The 21264-nt window shown below is 50.7% G+C and overlaps 1 protein-coding gene across 1 annotated transcript in view; it reads left to right on the forward strand.

Annotated features, from left to right (window-relative positions):
• SHANK2 (SH3 and multiple ankyrin repeat domains 2) overlaps nucleotides 1–21264 on the forward strand; it is a 688546-nt gene that overhangs the window by 636200 nt on the left and 31082 nt on the right. The window contains exons 18-21 of the mRNA XM_011930122.1: nucleotides 16955–17090; nucleotides 17596–17676; nucleotides 17949–17957; nucleotides 19297–19317. Of these exons, the coding sequence (XP_011785512.1) occupies nucleotides 16955–17090; nucleotides 17596–17676; nucleotides 17949–17957; nucleotides 19297–19317 (247 nt within the window). The remainder of the gene's footprint in view (nucleotides 1–16954; nucleotides 17091–17595; nucleotides 17677–17948; nucleotides 17958–19296; nucleotides 19318–21264) is intronic.

Raw genomic sequence — 21264 nt, forward strand, 5'->3', positions numbered from 1 at the left:
TACACTCAGGGAGCCTGAGCCATGACAGGGTGTCTCATGATACCAGGAATGCAGTCGCTTTTTAGGCGTGAGAATGGCATTGTGGTTTTTTGTTTTTGTTTTGTTTAAGACAGGGTCTCACTCTGTTGCTCAGGCTGGAGTACAGTGGTGTGATCTCTGCTAACTGCAGCCTCAACCTCCCAGGCTGTAGCGATCCTCCCACCTCAGTTGTGTTTCTTCTTAATGAGAGTCTTTGTCTTTTCATAGAAAGCACGCCGAGCCATTTCCAGGGAACAAAGAGGGATATGATCACCCCAGGGGCTGGGTGGGTGCTGTCGGAGGCAGCAGTGGCTGATGCTGGCTGAAGGGACGGCAGTGGCTCAGGGTACTCATCTCTCTACTGTCGTGTAACATTGGGCTTCTTCCATAATAAAAACTTGGAGAAATGAGCCTCTTTTTAATTAGTAGACTTTATATTTTGAGGAATTTTAGTTTCTGGGGAAAAATGAGTGAAAAGTACCAACTTGCCACATTCCCCCTTGTATCTCTCCCCATTTTCCCTATTTTTCAATTGGCTCGTCAATTGTAGCAGATGTCCCACACAATTGATGAGCCAGTATTGATACACTGTTATTAACTAAAGTCCATAGTCTACACGAGGGTTCACTCTTGGTGTTGTACACTCTATGGGTTTTGCCAAATGTATAATATCCTGTACCTGCCATTACAGTATCAAACAGAACAGCCTCATTGCCCTAAAAAATTCTCTGTGCTTCTGTTCCACCTTCCCTCCCCCTGAGCCCTTGGCAACCACTGAGCTTTTTACCTTCTCCATAGTTTGCCTTTTCTAGAATGTCATGTAGTTGGAACCATACAGCGTGCACCCTTTTCAGATTGGCTTCTTTCACTTAGCAACACACATGTAAGCTTCCTGCAGGCCTTCCCGTGGCTTGGTAGCTCATTTCTTTTAGCGCTAATATTCCGTTTTCTAGAGGGACCAGTGTTTGTCTACTCACCTCCCAAAAGACATCTGGGTTGCTTCCAAGTTTGGCAATTATGAATAAAGCTGCTCTGAACATGTGCAGACAGGTTTTTGTATGAACCTGTTCTCAACTCATTCGGGTAAATACCAAGGAGCACAACTGCTGGATCATAGGGTAAAATTTTGATGTTTTGTAAGAAATTGCCAAACCGTCTTCCAAAGTGCCTGTGTTGTTTTGTGTTCCCACCAGCAATGATAAGCATTCCGGTTGCTGTACACCCTCGCCAGCATTTGGTGGTGTCGGTGTTTGAGATTCTGGCCATTCCACAGGTGGGTAGTGGTGTCTCACCGTTGGCTTGATTTGCTAATTCCACATGATGCAGAGCATTTATTTGCCATCTGTGTATCTTCGTTGGTGAGTTGTCTATTGATATTTTGCCCTTTTTTTTTTTCACTCTGTTGCCCAGGCTGGAGTGCAGTGGCACCATCTCGATTCACTCTAATCTCCACCTCCCAGGTTCAAGTGATTCTCCTGCCTCAGCCTCCCAAGTAGCTGGGATTACAGACATGTGCCACCACACCTGGCTGATTTTTGTACTTTTAGTAGAGAAGGGGTTTCACCATATTGGCCAGGCTGGTCTCGAACTCCTGACCTCAGGTGATCTGCCCGACTCGGCCTCCCAACGTGCTGGGATCACAAGCATGAGCCACCATGCCCAGCCCCATTTTTAAATTCAGTTGTTTTCTTAGTGTTGAGATGTAAGAGTTCTTTTTGTATTTCAAATACCAGTCCTTTATCTGATAAGTGTTTTGCAAAGATTTTCCCCCAGTCTGTGGTTTATCTTTTTATTCTCTTCAGAGTGCATTTTGTAGAGTTTTTAATTTAAGGAAGTTCAACATCAATTTTGTCTTTTATAGATTATGCTCTTGGTGTTGTGTCTAAGAAATCATCACCAAACTCAAGGTCACCTAGATCTTCTCTTAAATTATCTTCTAGAAGTGTCATCGTTTTGCTTTTTACATTTAAGTCCATGATCCACTGGGGGTTAATTTTTATGAAAGATTTCAGGTCTGTCTCTACATTCATTTTTGCATGTGGATGTCCAGCATGGCTTGTTGAAAAGACTGTCCTTTCTCCATGGAACTGCCTTTGCTCCTTTGTCAGAGATCAGTTGACTCTATTTGTGCGGGTCTATTTCTGGGCTTTCTATTCTGATCATTGGTCTATTTGTCTATTCTTTCACCAGTACCCCGCTGCCTTGATTACTGTAGCTGTATAGTAACTCTTGAAGTTGGGGAGTGTCGGCCCTGTGACTTTGTCGCCCTTCAATATTGTGTTGGCCATTTTGGGCCTCTTACCTTTCCATATAAACTTTAGGATCAGTTTGTCAGTATTCACAAAATAACTGGCTGTGATCTAACTTAAGTCTTTTAGGGGCTACTCTGAAATATAAGATGCCTTCCAAGGAACATCAGACATTTGATGAACTAATATGAAATACAGCCCAAAACAAACACACTGAAAATAATTGAAGGAACCAATATGCAGGAAGAGTAAGATTAAGAAATGTATTATTAATATGCTCAGTGAGATCAAAGAAAATATTGCATCATTGAAATAAAAATAGAATGTTCTTTCTGAAATGATCATTCAGAGAACAAAATAAGAGTTCCTGAAAATAAAAAATATTATAGCGGGTATTAAAAAAAAATTTTTTTTGATACAGGTCTCGCTCTGTTGCCCAGGCTGGAGTACAGTGGTGTGATCATGACTTGCTGCAGCCTCAGCCTCAAGGGATCCTCCCACCTCAGCCTCCTGAATAGCTGGAACCACAGCCACATGCCACCATGCTTGGCTAATTTTTTAAAGTTTTTTTTTTTTTTTTTTAAGGAACAAGGTCTCACTATGCTGCCCAGCTGGTCTCAAACTTCTGGTTTCAAGCAATCTTCCCACCCCAACTTCCCAGAGTGCTGGGATTATAGGCATGAGCCACTGCTCCGGGCTGGTATTAACATTTTGAAAGATAGATTGAAAGATAAAATCAAAAAGAATTTATCAGAAAAGAGAAAGATATGACCTTCGAAGAAGAAAGATAAAATTAGAAGGTCAGTCCAGAAGGTCTACTGTGTATAAAATAAAGATACCTCAAAGAGAAAATAAAAGAAATACTTAAAAAGTAATTTTTTAAATTGGTCAGGCACAGTGGTTCATGCCTGTAGTCCCAGCACTTTGGGAGGCCAAGGTGGGCAGATCACTTGAACCCAGGAGTTCAAGACCAGCCTGGGCAACATGGTAAAACCATGTTTCTACACACAACATCATTAGGCATGGTGGCATGCAAATGTGGTCTCAGCTACTTGGGAGGCTGAGGTGGGAGAATCACCTGAGCCTGGGAAGTCAAAACTACAGTGAGCCATGATCACACCACTGCACTCCAGCCTGGGCGACAGAGCAAGACCCTGTGTCAAAAAGTTGAAAAAAAAAAAAAAGTTATTTAAGAAAACTTTAAGCTGGGCACAGTGGCTCACGCATGTAATCCCAGTGCTTTGGGAGGCCAAGGTGGGAGGACCACTTGAGGCCAGGAGTCTGAGACTAGCCTGGACAATGTAGCAAGACTCTACAAAAAGTAAATTACCCAGGCATAGCAGCACATGCCTGTAGTCCCAGCTATTCAGGAGGCTGAGGCAGGAGGATCTCTTGAGCCCAGGAGTTCAAGACTGCAGGTGAGCTGTGATTGTGCCAGGCTGCACTCCAGCCTGGGCAACAGAGCAAGACCCTGCCTCTGAATTAAAAAAAGAAAAAAAACCTTCTAGAACTGAGTTTCCTGATGGAAAAGGATCAATAAGTACCCAGTATAAGAGAAGAAAATAGACACGCCAAAGCACATCAATACATTTCAGAAAATTGGGAACAAAGAGTATCTCACAAAGTCTTCCAGTAGGGAGGAGATGGGCAGCAGAGAAGGAAGGCAGACGCCATACAAAAGATCAAAACAGGAATGGCATCAGGTCCTTCACAGCTCATCTGGAAGCTAAGTGAAGCACAGCCTTCAAGATTCTGAAAGAAAAGTATTTCCAGCCTAGAAGTTTATGGCCCAGTATAGCATTTATTTTGGAGAATGTTCCATGCACATTTGAAAAGAATGTATACGCTGAAGTTGTTGGGTGGTCTAGAAGTATCCATTAGGTCAAGGTGGTTGTTCAGATCATTTATGTCTTTCTTGTTTGTTTGTTTTTGCCTGTTTTGTCAATTTGAGAAAGGGGTATTAAAATTTCCTCCTGTGTTTGCGGGGTTGCCTCTTTCTCCCTTTAATTCTGTCCAGTGTTGCCTCATTACACTGAAGCCCTGTTATTAGTTGTGTAAACATGTATGATTGTTATATCTTCCTTATAAATTGCCTCTTTTAGCATTCTGAAATATGCCTCTTCATTTCTGGTAATACTTTCTTGAAGTCTGCTTTTTAATAACAGCTTTACTGAGATATAACTCACCATAAAATTTAAGCTTTTAAAGTGCACAATGCAATGAATCTTAGTTAATTCACAGTTGTGTAACCATTAGCACAATCTATTTTTAGAACACTGTGTCACTCCCCCAAAAAAACTCACACCCGTTAGCAGTCATTCCCCATTCATCCCACCCCTGCTTTTTAACTATTATGAGTAAAAGCTGCTATGAACTTTCATGTACAGGTTTTTGTGTGGACATATGTTTTCACCACTCTTGGCTGTATAAATAAGCATGGAATTTCTGGGTCGTACGGCAACTCTATGTTGAACATTTTGAGGAATTGCCAAACTTTTTCTAGTGGTTGAAATCGATTTTGTCTGATATTAACAGCCATTCTACCCAGGAACTATCTTTTCCAATTTATTAACTGTCAGCCTCTCAGTGTCTTCATATTGAAAGTGTATGGACAGCATCATTAGGTCTTCTTTTTAAACCGTCTTGTAAGGCCGGATATTTAATTGGAGTTTTATCCTATGTGACATTTAATAGAATTGTTCATGTGGTTCCGTCTAGGTTTACAGGTTTGTCTTCGGTTTATCTCCTTGGTTTGTTTTCTTTTTCCCTTTGTCTGCCTCATTTTGGATTATTTGACTATTCTTAGAACCTTATTTTAATTTATCCACTGGTTTTACGCTGTACCTCCTCACATTCTTTTAGCAGTGGCTCAGGGATTACAGTATACACTCTTAGCCTTCCATCATCTACCTAGAGTTCAAATAGTACACTTCATGTAAAATATAAAAACCCAGCAACCATAGAGATGCATCTTCTTCACTCCTGCCTCACTTGATTCTATAATTGTCATGTGTGTTACACCTACACACTTGTAAGCCCCAAAATCAGTATTATTTTTGCCTAAACAGTCATATCTACTTTAAAAATTAAGAGGGAAAATCGTCTTTTATTTTGGATCCAGGTGTTCGCCATTTGTGGCACCCTTTGTGCCGTCCATAGATCCAGCCCCACTTCCCTTCAGCTTGAGGAATGTTCTTCAGCATTGCTTATAGTGCAGGCTTTCTGGCAACAAATAACTTGGTCATCATTTCTTTATAAAGGTCTTTATTTTGCCTTCATTCTTTAAAGAATTTTCACCAGAAATGGAATTCTAGTTGTTTTTTTCACTTTCACCTGTTAAAGATGTTGTTCTGCGGTCTTCTACAAGTTGTTGTTCTCCATGGTTTCTGATGCAGTCTGCCATAATTCAGTCATTTTTCTGTAGAGTGTGAATAATGTAAATAATTTCTCTGGGTGCTTTAAGATTCTCACCTTGTCTTTGGCTTTGAGCAGAATTGACTATAATGTGCCTATATAATTTTTTTTAACATTTATCCTTTTGGGATTCACAGGCTTCTTGAATCTATAAATTTATGTCCTTCACCTGCTTGGGGAATTCCTTGGTTATCATTTTTTCAAATATTTTTTCTGATTCATTTTCTCTGTCTTCTTTGACTCTAATTTTCTCCCCTTCTGGGACTCTCGTTAACCTTATGTTAGACCTTTTGATCCTTAATACTCTCTGTTCTACTTTTTTAAATCATTTTTTCTCTCTTATTTGGATTGGATACATTCTCTTGGTGTGTCTTCAAATTCACTGACAATTAGCTCTGTCTTATCCATGCTGATGTTAAGCCCAGCTGATGCGTTTTTTAATTTCAGATATTGTATTTCTAACAATTCCATATATTTTTAATATTTCCTTGGGATTTCCTGTCTTTTATTGATTATAAGCCTATTTTCCTTTACCTAGTATTGTTACAGTAGCTGTTTTTTAAAGTTCTTGTCTGATAATTCCAACATCTGGGTTATCTCTGGGTTTGCTAAATAAGTTTGAGTTGTATGCCAAATATTGTGAATGTTATTGCTGTGGCAATTCTGGATTATATTACATTCCTTTGATGGGTGTTAATGTTTTCGTTTTAGCTGATAATGAGTTTGGTTAAACTCAAATTGCAACTTTTGTCTGACCTGCAGTGGCAGCAGCTCAAATTTCAGCCTTATCAGCAAGCTTATTTGAGTCTTCCTTACACACACAGCTCAGACATCAACCAAAAAGACCTAGGAAAAGTTTACACACAGAACATGAAACTACCCTTCTCTGGCTCTCTCTTTTCTGGAGTTCGCCCCTCACTCTGGCTGCTATGGCCACTGTGGACTGTATCCTCTGATTTCTATCAGAACTGCAGGTTTGAGCAGGATCTGGATTTAAAAAAAACCACAGGTGACTCACACCATAATGCATCCACTGCACAAAGCTTCTAATTTTCAACTCTCTTCTAAAATCTGCCTGTCTTTGTTCACTCTCCAGAACCTTCAGAGAATTCATTTGTTGGTTTGGGGGTGGGGATTGTACTCTGCCTAGATTTTATAGCTGTTACCTGCAGAAGAGTTAGTCTCAGGAATTTACCTATTCCCCAACCTCACATTTTATACCCAGCCAAACTACCAATTAAGTGTACAGATAAAGCCATTTTCAAATAGTCAATGTCTCAAAAAATTATCTCCAAACTCCATTTGGGGAGAAGATACTGGAAGATGTCCTTGACAAAAAATGAGGTTTTTGAACCAAATAAACAAATGTGGGGGATTCAGGAGATCCAACACAGGAAAGAATCAATCAAAAGAATCCTGAGGATTATAGTAATGGGGACAGCTGCTAGAAAACACTTAATCCTGGTTGTTCAGTGCCGATCAAAAGTCTTCAGGAAATATTTCTTCAGGAAGACAAACTTAAAATGGGTAATATATTTGAAAATTCTGAAAAGAGATTTACATGATTAGGGAAGCATTTGGATTTAAATTACTGTTTAGAAAAACCAACCAACAAACAAAATTATTTTGCTCTAGGGAGAACAAAATGTACAGGAAAAGACAAAGTAACCATAGTATACTATATAGTTTAAGCTATTAATAGATTTGACATAGTCATGATATAAATCCTGAATGACGATCTAGTTAAAATTTTGATATAAATACATCTAGAAGATGGTGGTACTGGGAAAATAGTGGGGAGGGAGGATTTTTTAAAAAGAGCTAAATTAGTGGTTCTCAACTGATGGTGTCTTGACCTTCCATAGGACATTTGGCAATATCTGGAAACATTCTTGATTTTCACGCTTGGGGGTGGAGATTATTGCTGGCAGCTGGCAGGTAGAATTCAGGGACACTGCGAAACATCCTACAATGCACACCCACAACAAAGAATTAATTGGTCCAAAATCACCATAGTGCCACATTTCACAAGCTCTGAGCCAAGTCATCCTTTTCCATCACAGTGTGTCAGCAGATAATATCAAAAATGTAAATATCAAGTAGCAAAAATAGGTGTTCAAAGATGGAGTGATAGATATAAAATTAAATAGCTGAAGGCTCAGAGTGAGAAGTAAGGCTGGATGGTGAGGCTTCATCATGACAATCCTTGTGGAACTCTTTGTTTCTGTAAACTCTGTGTATGTGTATGTACAACTTTGATATTTTAAATAACAATTTAAATGGAAGAAGATAATTATTTACAAGGAAGGCAGGTATGCCCATTCTTCACAGAAATTCCCTGGACTCTGGCTGATGACAGGGTTGGGTTCTTGTCATCTACCTGGATGTGGCTGTGATTCACTCACTCTGTAAATGTCTCCATGTCTGTATGTAAGGGTGATACATGGATAGGCACATTACTCTTTTTTTGGAGTTAACTGGATCCATGATTTCTCAACAGTTTCTCTCAACTCCAAGGCAGTTATCCCCAGGAGCTTCAGTACTTACCTGAGCCTTCTATAAATCTGGCAAGTGATCAAGCCATACCTTCCCCTGGTGGCAGCATTCCAGAATTGCAGGTCCAGGGTTTTTTGAGGGGCACAGAAACCCCATGAACGCCCAAGATGCCAACCTGAGCATATGAGGAAACAGCAAGCATTTCACCTATTCTGCAGTTTCTGTCTCTGCTGTTTCTGTCACCACATGAGCAATTTCTGGCATCTGTTTTAAGGACTGTATCTGGTTCCAAAGTCTCATTGCAGGTTAAATTGATTTTAGGTTTTTTTAAAGGCTGGGAAATTCTAAAGATCCCAAAGCTCTTTCTTCCTCTGTCTCTGCTGAACTGGGTAGGGAAATGTAACTGAATTATCCAGTCCTGCCTTGTTGCTTGCTGGTCTTGTCAATTAATTTTACATTGAGTTGAGTTGCCAGCCATGTGCCTTTGCCCCACTCTTCCCATAGAAGTGTTGATGGGCATTGGGGCACACTCCGTTGGCATCCTCCTGCCTCGTTGTTAAAGTGCTCACCTTCACACAGGGAGCAGGTGCACAAAAACGGAAAGCCGCACAGCTTTGACCTCGGTATGTTTCTTACTTTTGGGGAAGGACTTCATCCAAAGCTTGTTTATTTTGCACAATAGGATGAGAACTTAAGACCAGCATGGTCGACGGGAAGTTGGAACAGCCTCTTTGGTTGGGGCTGGCTCTGAGGCGGCAAGGAGTAGGTGCTGCCACTTCATGTGGCTGTGCAGCTTCTGTCCGGAAAATGGAGTCACACTTACTTCCTCTTCACCGGGAAAGGGGAAGGCAGCTGGGAGCATGGGCTGCACCCTTTGTGTGCCCAGCCCAGGGAGGACTCCAGTAACCTCCAGGACTCACTGTGCTATGACTCGCACAAGGCAGAGACACTTCCCCTAAAGGTAGAAGACAGTGACATGGACCCATCCTGGAGGACACCCTCTTCCTGCAGACGGGTTCCCCCAGCTCCTGGACAGAGGAGAGAGGAGCAGGGAAGGGAGGGACAGGATCTGTATCCAGAGGCCTCACAGACATCTGGGTCCAGTGGCAGAAACTTGGGGGTGGGGGGACTGGCAGAGGCAGGAAAGACAATCTCTTCTCAGGGACCCACATTACATGCCTCAGTTAGCCCTGCTAAAGGGGACAGTTTCGATAGGACCTCTGGGGGGTGGGGAAGGGCAGAAGCTCTGTTACAAGCAAGAGCACGGGAGGGCTGTGGCCTCCAGCCTGCACTGCCCACTCCCTCCCAGGGCTGCGGCAGTCATTTTCCAATGGCAATGCCTCTGAGTTCCCACTCACAACACCCCTTCCCCCAGGACCTTTAAGATGCCCCAGCCACCAACCTTGACCCTGGGTTTGCTAACAGCAGCAGCAGCATCTGGGGGCTGTGGCCTTTGCATGCCAGAGCTGCCTTTGCCATCTCTGCAGGTCTGGGTGGACTGCGGCCCCAGGGTCTGCTCCTCCAGTCCCTGCCTCCCAGCTTCCCTTTAACTGAGACCAGTCACTCCTGGGTCACCTGCTGGCTGAGACACCTCCTCCCTCCCCATCCCAAGCCTGGTACAATATATGTAATTGCAGGGGATGGGAGATGGGAACCGTCCCACAGGAGCAGCTGTGGCCAGCCTCCTGGGAAAGTAGGCACAGCTATGGTTTGTCACTTGAGTTCTTAGTCCATTTGGGCTGCCGCAACAGAATACACAGCTCAGGTGGCTTAAACAGCACTTATTTCTCCCAGCTCGGGAGACCAGAAGTCCAAGATCGTGGCACTGGCCGGTAAACTGGTTTGCAGAAAGCCATCTTCTCTTCACAGGACGCAAAGGGTTGCTCCAAGATCCCTTTTATAAGGGCACTAATCCTGTTAACAAAGGCTCCGCCTCCTGATGTAATCACTTCCCGGAGTCCCTGCCTCCCAGCCCCATCACACTGGCAGTGAGGGTTTCGACACATGGACTGGGGGGACACAGACACACAGCCGCTGCAAGTCCCCAGCTTCCATTCGTGGCCAGCAGGGTGGGCTGAGTCAGAGCTGAAAGGCAGGCGGGGCGAGGGAGAGGGGAGCTGAGGAAGGCTGCCCCGAAGGCCACACCAATGCTGAAGACCCAGGCAGAGCCACGTGCCGGCTGGCCGTGCTCTGAGCTCCTACAAGGCAGAGTGCAGAGCTCCATGCTGGGAGCCCCTCCTCAACAGGATAAACAGGACTCGGGGCCATTTTTGCTCTGAGGCCAATAGCCAGTGTCCCCACACTGGGCCCCTGGGGGAGGTCATGGGACCAAGAGCCAAGGCTGTGGCCCAATCAGTGTCCGCTCACATTGGGCAGCGCTGGGGTCCTGTGCCACTGCCTGGGCAACAGCTGCTGCTGCAGGGGCAGGTGAGCCTCAGTAGGCAGCAGACAGAGATGCACTGTGGCTGAGGGCTGCTATAGAACAGTCCTCAGGGTGCTGGCCAAGAAGGCCGGGCACGGCATAGGCCTGGTGACGGAGCACTGCAGGTGGGCAGCTTCGACCAGACAGGGACTCTCCCCACAGCTCTGGAGGCCAGAAGTTTGAGATCACGGTGGCAGTAGCATGGGTTCCCTCTAAGGCTGTGAGGGAAATCTTCCAGGCCTCTGCCATAGGAGCTGGCAGTTTCCTGGCAACCTTTAGCATCTCAAAGCACCACCCTGATCCCAGCCTTCATGGCGCCTTCTCCCTGTGTGCCCGTCTCTATATCCAGACTCCCCTGACTCCCTTTCTTTTGAGACAGGGTCTCGCTCTGTTGCCCAGACTGGAGTGCAGTAGCACAATCAAAGCTCATTGCAGTCTCGGCCTCCAGGGCTCAGGTGATCCTTCTGCCTCAGCCTCCCAAGTAGCTGGGACCAAAGGCACACACCAGTACACCAGGCTAACTTGTAATTTTTGTAGAAATGGGGTCTCACTATGTTGCCCAGGCTGGTCTGAAACTCGTGCTTGAGCAGCTTGCCCACCTCGACCTCCCAGAGTGCTGGGATTACAAGTGTGAGCCGCCACACCCAGCCCAAATTTCCCCTTTTCATAAGAACACTAGTCACCTGGGTTAGACTCACCCTAATGGCCTCTTTTTAACTTGACTGTATCTGCAAAGACCCTCTTTCCAAATAAGGTCATATTTTGAGATACTGGGGGTTAGGACTCCAGTGTATAAATTCAGGCAGGACACAGTTCAGTCCAGAACAAGTGTTCGGGGACACAGAGATGATGCACCAGTAGGCAGGGTAGGGCAGGGGGCAGACTCTGCCCTGCCCCAGGACTTAGCTCTGATGGCGGCCTTAGGGGAAACTAGAGGGGTGGGATGTGGGGAGGGGTGCTGAGCATTCTGTCGGGAAAGGTCAGTGTGGGCAGTAAGTCGGGATGGATTCTCTGTGCTCAGCTGAGGGGGACAGGGCAGGTGTATGCCCAGCAGCATGTGGGCACCATTCACCCCCATGAGCCCTGGTGCCCTGTGGTGTTCCCGATAGGCAGGCTCTCATTGCCTGAGGTCAGAGCCGGGCACAGGCTGTCAGTGCGGCCAGGTTCTCACCAAGGGGGCTTCCTGTCCTGGGCCTGTATGATGGAGGTCCCTGTGGCACACTCTCATGGCCTGTGCCCTCTTGGAAGAATCTAAACCACACCCTGAAGGGGTGCAGAGCAAATGCGTGTTGCAGGAGTTACTACTGGTCTGAGATCATTTGCAGAGCCTCTAAATACCCTGAAAAGTCACAAGCCCCACTCCTGCGGGTGCCTCCCAGCCCCAGCTGCTTTGGGGAAGTCGGCATTTTTAGTGCCTTGATGGTATTTAGAGTCTAATTACAAATGCGCGTCACTGGGACCACATGCTTGGTGCTGGAACTGGCTCTTTCTTCATTGATGGAAACAATGTGGTTTCTATATTAAGTGCAAGATTCAGAGCCACTTTCCCCCACTTGCAAGCCCGAGTTTGAGCTAGGGTCCCCCACAGACCCCTCCAGACCTCATGTCCATGTCTGTCCACTGGGCCTGCATCTAGGAGGGTTCAGGGTTATGCAGAGTGGTGACAGGCAGGGTGGCCGCCTGCCTCTGCCCCAGTACCCACATGACATTCCCCCATTCTGCCGCCTCCTCATGCTCAGAGAGGCTGTTGAAGGCCCCTTGTAGACATCCCTCTCCTTCTGCAGGGGAAAGATTTTGGTCACAAGGTCAATGTTTTTTGAGAGCCAAGCTCTGCCACAGGAGACTGGCTTGGGAAGCTTAGTTGATACAGGGCTCACCAGTCATCTGCAGCTTCCCTAGGAAATAGAAATCAATTTCATGAATGTCACCTGGACTGCTTTTGCGACCAGCAATGTGCAGAGTTCAATGTGTCCCTTCCCAAAATTCTAAATGCAGATGGCATCAAAGGCAGTGATAGCAGTTTTCTGTGTCACTGGTGGCTGGCAAGAGCCACAAATCCAATGCCCCCTCAAGCTGAGAAAGTGACGTCACGGCCCAGGAGGCTGGGGCGGGTGGGCACAGCAGCTCTCTCAGCCCCAGCTAACAGCAGGGGAGAGTGCCGCATGCAAGTGGGAGGCCCAGCTCCCCAAGTGCAAGGGTTCTGATTTTTCAATGAAAACTGAAATTCTAGACTTTTTATGCAAAGGTTTCGTACTCTCTAAATTGTGACAGCTAAGTTGAAACTGACTGAGGCACTGTGTGGGTGGGATTGGACCCTTGGTAATCGCTGGATAGGGACCAAAGGGAACATCTTAGCATGTGTGTGGATGGTTTGAGGCCCTGTCGGCGCCACATCCCCGCCCCCAAGTGCTTGCCAGGGTAGGAAGCCATGCTGTTTACTGAGGACACCCCACTAGAGAGGCACGTGTCCTGCCCACGGGCACCCAGCAAGCAGCAGGGCCCCACGGGCTCTGGACCCAATAATACGCTGATTCTGGAGGGGTGCGGGCCCACCAGGACCAGGGCTCTCCGGATACCGTCCCACCATGAAGGGGGAGGGAGGGCCCTCCAGGTGGGGCTGGGACTGCAGGGGAGCTCGTCCAAAGCACCGTTGTTTGGAAGTGGCTCATGACCTAGGAAGACCTGGGCAAGACAGATTCCGGAGGTCAGAGGGGCATCAGATGCCCAATAACTGATTCCAAACCCAGCTCCACCCCTGTATGCCCCTTTGTCATCAGCTTTCAGAGAAGCCAAGTGACGTTTCCAGGGCCCATGGGAGCCTCATTTCCTCCGAGCTCTCCTGAGCAGGTCCTGCCATCTGCTGAGGGCAGCAGGTCTATAAGGGATACAGGGGACAGAATAAGGAATTGGGGAGCCCTGCTGATTAGGAGTTAGGTGGAAACAGCAGCTTCTGCAGACTCAGATACAAGACATCACATCTGGCCAGCCAGCCTGCCCCCGTGTGGGAGCAGCTCTAGCTGGGGCAGCATGACTGTGTGGCGGTGCCGCCAGAACGTGCACCCAGGCTGTCGGCTACAGACAAGGAAGGTGCTGTGGCCACCAAGGTCCTCGGCCCCACAGCCAAGCTTCCTGAGAATCCCCCATGAGTGGCTCATTCCCTGCGAGGCCCTCTGGTCATTCTCCTAAAACAGTCTCCCCTGCCCAGAGAAGAGTCATGTCTATCTCTGACACTTCCGAGGAAAAGGGCTCTCCAGCCCCTTGACCCTTCCAAGGCACAGGAACAAACTTCTCCCCCAAAAGTGGCCAAGGGCCAGCTCTGGCCACGATCATGGAAGGACAGCATCCAGCCATCACAAATGAACCACAGGAGATTCTGGAGGATGAGGATTCTAGGGAGTGAGCCCAAAGCCGTGATGGTTAGCAGGCCGCAGTCGGAGGCCACATCCCCAGCCCCTCCTTGCCTAAGCGGCCGGGATCAGCCCAACGAGCCCTCAGTAGGTCCCAACTTGAGCCTGGCTTCTCCAGTGACCGGCGACCCATCCCTGTGCCAGTCCCGTAGTCTCGTAGTCTCCCCAAGCATCAGATCCAGAGAATGCCCCACAGTGGGTGGCAGGAGTGAGCAGGCAGTAATATGCACTTTCTTGGTTGGAGCCCTCTCAAGGCCTGGCACTGGGGGCCTGCCCAGAGCAGGGAAGCTGGTCCTAGCCCATCTCAAGGTGAGGCCAAGTCCTCCCCTCTCTACCCACAGCCTTACAAGGGATGACCCCTGGGGATCTAGTGGCCAGGCAGCTGGGGGCTCCCTACTGTCAGGTCTTCTCACCAGCGTCTCACACACTGGCCTTGTGACTCCTGAGCCTGGGCAGCCTGCCTCCTCCATCTCAGTTCGAGGCCCCAATGTCTCGGTGCCCCCCACATGTGTTTGGTACCTCATACTCACATCTGCTTGGGTCACATGCTTCATCTCTGCATCGGACCTCAGCACTCCCTGGCATCCTGGGCCCAGCTCTCAGGCCTTGGCCTTTTCTGCGCCCCCGACCCCCTAACTGCTTCCTTGCCTATTCCCAGCCCAGGACTCCGCTTCACACTGCTCTTTCCTGGTGGGTCCAGGCCTCTGTTCCGTCTCCTTTTACTTGGCTCTGCCTTCTTAGGTGGTACTCAGCCATCTGAAGTTACGTGTTCACTTCTTTGTGTGTTGGCCAAAACTCCCTCATGAGGACGCAAACGTCCCACAGGTGGAGACAGAGGCAGCTGAACTGCCTGTGCCTCATGGCTTTTAGTGGTACCAGGAACAGAAACACTGGAATGACTGAGTGAATGAATGAATGAATTCCTGAGCAACAGCCGCTGCCCAGGTGTGCTGATTGGAGGGGAGAGAACCAATATAACGTGTGGCTGGCGTTCGGCTGCCTGTCTGTACCACAGCAGCAAGGGTCCTGCAAGCTGAGGTCTGCCCTCCGAGAATTCTCGGCATTCTCTTCCTTGATCTGGCTTCTTTACTTCCTAAATCCATCTGCTTTCCTAATTACATTCTGAGAACCTCAGTACAAGGGACAGCCCCAGGAGTCACCTTGCAAAGACCACTGCCACTATAGGTGGGCCTCTCTCCCAAGGCCCCACTAGGATGGTCCTGCTCCCAAGACTATATCTTCAGGGCGGTTCAGGGTGACCAGCTGTCCAGTGGGCCCAGGACATTGGATACTCACTGCTGAAAGCGGGTAGGTCTGAGTACATGGGAATGAGCTGAAAGCGGGTAGGTCTCTCCCACAGCAGAGACTGCAGAGCAGCTGGCACGGGGACTGCCCTGGCGCCACTGAGTCCTCCCTGGGCTCCTCACAGCTCTGCCTGGAGGAGCTCTGCAGCCATCTTGGAGGTGACTGAAACTGGAACATCCTGGACCTGTCAACAGTATGGGGAGCCGGGTGGTACCTGCTTCCATCCAGCTCTTACGTGGGTGTTGGATTTGTGAAAATCCACCAAGCAGCACACGGGCTTTACGTTTTCTGTTTGTGGCTACACCAGATGTTTAGTGTTTGAAAAATCCATAGCACGAGGAGGATATACATACAGCGCAGTGTGGCTGGTGAGGGGCATGCCTTCTTGGCTGTTGTTTACCATCAGGGTGCTTTTCTTTGTTCAAAGGTGGTGCATAAAGTAGCTGTAAACTTCACCTTCCCGGGCTTCCTCCTCCCTGCTGCCACCTAGAGACAGCTGCCTTTGGGCTGCGCTCCCATTCAGGAGCTGCTGGGATGAAGGTGCCAGAGGCCCCCTGTGGAGCTCAGTTCCGTGGGCAGGGGTGGGGCCGGGGCCTTTTCACAGCAACATTTGAAAACCACTAAGGGTTATTCCTGCAGTAGCCAGGGTGGGCAGTGTCAGCCCAGACGCCCACCCAGTTCCAGTCTCTATCCCTCGGGTTTTCCTCTGGGAGTGGCGTGGGGCTGGGAGGCGGAGGCAGAGGCCAAGGCCATCTGCTGCTGAGCGTTGCTCAGGGAGATGAGAAGAGCAGACAGCAGAGGGCCAGGGCCCAGCCCACCTCTGCCTGTGGGATGGCACCCTGAGTTCGTTCCTACTTCTGCGCCAGGTGCATTTGCCATGGTGAGAACAAATGGGGCAGGGGAGGTAACCGGCTCCTAAAGGGACCAAGAGCTCCTCAGCTGCAGGGCAGTGGCCACAGTGTGGCAGACTTGGGGGTCCCCAGCCTGCCACTCACCTTCCCAGGAGCACTGGGACAGCTAGCTATCCAGGCCAGAACGGAGACAGGTCCCCTACTCTGTGAGCGCCCTCCTGGGCCAGGCTCTTCTGCCTTCCGAGGCCTCTGAAGCAGGAGAGCAGGGAGGGAGTGGGAGGAAAAGGGCCGCGTCAGTGTGATGTGCATTCCCAGAATATATGAGAAGCAATTAAGCACCACGTTTCCTCCTCCTGTGAGGATGCAAAGCCTGGCGCTGCAGCCCAGCCCTGGAACTTGCCTGTCAGGCTCTTCACATGCAGTCTCTTGGTGGCCGTGAAAATTGCCCCAGGCCTGTAAGAGTGAGCACGTAAGGATGCTCAGGTTAAATAGGAATCAGCCCTTCCTCCACAGCAGCTGTAGAGGACTCAGTGGAGAGCTGCAGTGTCACAGGAGGGCCTCCCCGCCTCCCCTGGCCTCCTGAGCCACAGTTAAGTGACCCACAGTCACAGCAGCATTCATTCTGGTTTCCCCAAAAGCACCTTTGCTTCCAAAAAGATGACAGTCTCACTCCATTCGTTTCCCTGCATTCGCCCCCCTTTTAGGAGCCCACATGTCTCTGCCTTGGGTGGGTGCTGGTTGTCTTCCTCTCCGCTGGCTGTCACTGACGCCATCCTCCCCACCTTCCCACAGGTTAACAATGAGAATGTTGTCAAAGTCGGCCACAGGCAGGTGGTGAACATGATCCGGCAGGGAGGGAATCACCTGGTCCTTAAAGTGGTCACGGTGACCAGGAATCTGGACCCCGACGACACTGCCAGAAAGAAAGGTACATGCCCCACATTGCCCAGCTCCAGCCTGGGGCCCTACCAGGGGTGGGTGGGGGTGGGTAGGAGAGCTGGGGGGCAGTGGGCCCTCTCTCCAGCTGATTCCACACTTCTGAGAGCCCAGGAACAGGGACAAGGCTGGAATTTGCCGCCAGAGCCCATGACAATGACTTGGGGCTCACAGGCTGCCAGCACATCCACCAGGAGTGCCCTTTTAGTCACTAGCAGGTGTCCCTTCCGCAGGCTTCCGACTCAGTGTCCCGTCCCCTCCCTCCCCCTGCCCGGGCCCACCCATGAGAGGGCAGGCTCTGCACTGCAGTTCAGAGATACAGCAAGATCCTCCTGAGCACCAGTCCTTTCCCATCATAAGCACACCTGCACAATCCCTGACCACCGCAGCCAAACAGCCTGAGACCCACCTACCAGCCACAGGGCCACCGCTGGCCTTATTCCTATGTCTGGAAACATGGTCTGGGGTCTCACACCCATCTCTCCTCTGCCCTCCAGCTCCCCCGCCTCCAAAGCGAGCACCGACCACGGCCCTCACCCTGCGCTCGAAGTCCATGACCTCAGAGCTGGAGGAGCTTGGTAAGTCACACACCTGGCCCAGCCCCATAGTCGCCATGCCTGTCCCTGAGCTGCCCTTTGCAAAGCAGCAGGCTGTGCATGACCCCATGCTTGCTCGCTACCCCCTTCCTGCCCCTGTGCCCAGACGTGTGTCAGGAAGTGCCCCTGCATGCCCAGCAGCCCCACGTGTGCACTTCCCTCGGAGCCTCGCGGGGAGTTGTTGCTAGTCCTGCCTTTCCTCTTTTCTGTTTATCTAACATTGTTTTGTTTTGAATTTTTGGGCCTCTCACTAGTGGATAAAGGTAAGCAGCCCCACTGGATCCCCAAAGCAGCTCCCCCTGCTGTCTAGGGCACCCCCACCAACATCCATCTCAGCCCAGGCCTCAGAGGCCTGCGCGAGCTGCTCCCCATGTGGCTCAGACCAGAAGGCTCTATCCTCTGGGGATCTGTGTAGATAGCGTGGGCTTGGCAGAGCAGTCCGGTCTGCACAGCAGGCCTAGGGAACTCCCGGCACCTTTGTATAAGGTCTGCAAGGAATAGAGAGCGGCTCTGGCCCTCTTACTCCATCTTATAGACAGAGGAAGGGTGACAAGCAGCCACGTGGGCCATGTTGGCCACGCAGGATCCTGTTCCGGGGAGTCACCATGGAGCCCAGGGACACCTTTGGAAAGAGGGTGGCTCTGAAACACACAGAGATGGCGTGTGGGTGGAAATGTTTGCTCCGCTGGAGCACAAATTGGAGCCGGTGAAGGCAGCTTACATGGTCACAGAAATGAGCCCCTGCCCAAGGCCCACGGTCCAGTCCAGCTGGCCCAGGAGGGTGAGAGCCAAGCCCTGACCGGTACTCTCACTCACAGGCCCTGTCCTCCCGGCACTCCCGGCACAGGCAGCTTTCCTGAGAGGGGTCTAGCAAGTGCTGCCACAGTGGTGAAGCAGTAGTCATCCTTCCTCGGCCAAGGGTGCTGAGGGCGGCCAGGCCGCCTCTCACAAGGTTCTGGGCTGGAGTCTGAGGACAGGCATGAGGCCTCAATCCAAAATAGCAGCCCTGCAGTGGCACTGCCCCACCCACCCAGAACCCGTAGTGCCCCGCGTGGGAAACCCGCTTCCACGTGCCCCAGCCTCACCGTCGATGGAGGAGGTGGCCAGCCTCCACGCCCTCTCCACAGAGGCCTGTGCTGGGGCTCGCCTGAGGGACAAACCCAGCAGCTCTCATCTTTCCAAGGGGTGCCCCCGCGAGCTCAGCTCAGTCAAGAAACAAAGCAATGAGGCAGGAAAGGCCACAGGCGCGCTCTAAAGGCTGGCCCCACCGCCTCTGCTCATGTCTGCTCTGAGAACTCATCCCCCACTTTAGCAGGGTGCTGGTGGGACGAGAGGTGCTGAGGAAGAAGGAAAGCCCCTTTCCACTGCCAGGCAGTAGGTTAACGAGCAGGGCAGGCAGGACAGAGTTGTGCGGGCAGCCAAGGTTTGCTGCTCTGTGGATAGCGCAGCGTGCGTTTGCAGCGTTCCAGACAGCCGCTGCCCGCTGCTCCGGTGCCAGCCCAGCCTGCTCCTGAGGCGCCCGGAGCTGACAAGGCCCGAGTGTAGGCTGCGGGCGGGCGCTGCATCCTGGTGGCTCACGGCGCTCCCCTTTCTGTTTGCAAGCCTCAGTCCGGAAGAAGAAGGGTAAGGGAGGCCCAGTGTCTGTCTCAGCCCCTGCCCATCACCCCCCCGCCGTGGAACAGAAACCTCCTTTGTGACGCCGTGCAGTCTTGAGTGTGCCGCAAAGCCTTGTGTTGCCTTCTCCCACCGGGTCCTGCCCGAGGAGCCCCACCCTGGAGCACATCCATCTGTCTGCCCTTTCTGCTTGGCTTCTCCTGTCTGTGATTCCCCAGCGTGTCCTGTGTTTCTTCCCTGACCTGTGTTCACATCGTCATGACCGTGAAGCTGGCAGGACCCCTGTTTGGTCTTAGCTGGGCAGCCTTCAAGCTTTGTCTTTGAGGCCTCCCAGGGGCCTGAGTCACATGGGGCTCCCTGGATGGGGGGTTGCAGGCAAGCAGAGCCCCTGGCTGCATTCCTGACCCTCAGGAACCCTTTGTGGTGGGCAGGAACTGCCTCCCTTTAAGGCCCGGAAATCACCCACTCCCCAAGAGGCTGCCCTGTGCCCCATGCCTGGCACTGGGGGGAGAAGGGAGCAGGGTGAGCTCTTTGGCTACACCTCCCCACCCAGGGCTGGTGTGGAGTGGGAGACTGGCAGTCACCATGGAGTGGGCAGGCGGACCGCAGGCCCCAGATAGACTCGGGTCCCCCCTTTCACAGCAGCAAGCACACTGGGGGTACTGCTCGCCTGCTGCTGGACACAGCTCCCCCAACAATTAAAAGCAGCACTCCCAGCTTTTAATTCATCTCTTGGAGTTGGGAGGACCCTAGCATCTGGCCAGAGGCACTGGCCCTAAGGCATATCTTAACTGTGTCCCAGTCATGTTAGATGAGAATGGGTGAAGTGGGCATAGAACCACCACTGCCTCCTCCCCTGGCTGTCCCTGCCTACCGCCCCCGCCTGTGTCATCCCAGTGGCCTCCGTGCAGCAGCCCCGGGCTTGCACCAGCATCCTACGGCTGCCCAGAAAACTCCCAGCAGGCTTTCTAGGCCCCATTGCTGCGCCGGGGATGTGGGCGCCCGGGATATCGTGCAATGATGTTTCTGTGTGAACGCCCCTTCAATCCAAGGCCAAACCCCAGCTCACAGGAATGGCCTCTATTCATCACCTACCCGAGGAAGACGCCACCACGGGTGCCCAGGGACCCAGTTGCCAGAACAGCGGGGGACAACAAAGGTCCCTTGTCAGGGAGAACAGTTCGGGACTCAGGTGGCTGAGCCGCTGTGGGCGCCTGTGGCCTGCTGGGACCTGGCCCCATCCACACTGCCCTTCTCCCCCAGGGTGGCATCAGAAGACAAGAGGCACAGCCTGCACAGCCAGGCAGAGTCCACACACAGCACGGCTAGGAGCTCCAGAGACAACATCCACCTCCCGTCTGAGCAAGAGAACCTGACTACAAATTTGAGCTTAAGTGCCCCAGAGCCCCAACCCCAGCTATAACGGGGGCAGGGGTGGGGGCAGGAAGACCCCAAAGGGACCAGCAGCCATGGCCCGGCCTGGTCACACGGCGGGGGGTCCAGCTGGGGACTGAAGACACCGAGAGGTACTGACAGCCCCTGCCTCCTGGGCCATGAGGGCATCCCACGTTGCACATGCGAAGTGTGGAGCACACCTTGGGTGCGCGGCAAATGCTCCAGGACCCTGGTGCTGCCTCCACCCGTCTCTGGGAAGCCTGGCCTCTCCTCGGAAAAAGCACTCGCCACACTCCAGAAAGGCCATGTGGAACAAAAGTCAGGCCTTTGCAGTTGTATTGGGTTGAAAAGTGACCCCCAAAGTTCTGTGAATGGGACCGTATTTGGAAATAGGATCCTTGCAGATCTAATCAAGATGAGGTCATGCTGGACTCGGGTGGGCCCTAAATCCAGTGACGTGTCCTTGTAAAGCAGGAACAAGCCAAGAAACACCATGGATTTCATCCTCCCCAGACCCTCTGAAGGAACCTGACCTTGGACTTCCAGCCTCCAGAACTGTGC

The sequence above is a fragment of the Colobus angolensis genome, unplaced genomic scaffold (genome assembly GCF_000951035.1).
Source record: "Colobus angolensis palliatus isolate OR3802 unplaced genomic scaffold, Cang.pa_1.0 Scaffold84, whole genome shotgun sequence".
Classification (NCBI taxonomy): Eukaryota; Metazoa; Chordata; class Mammalia; order Primates; family Cercopithecidae; genus Colobus; species Colobus angolensis.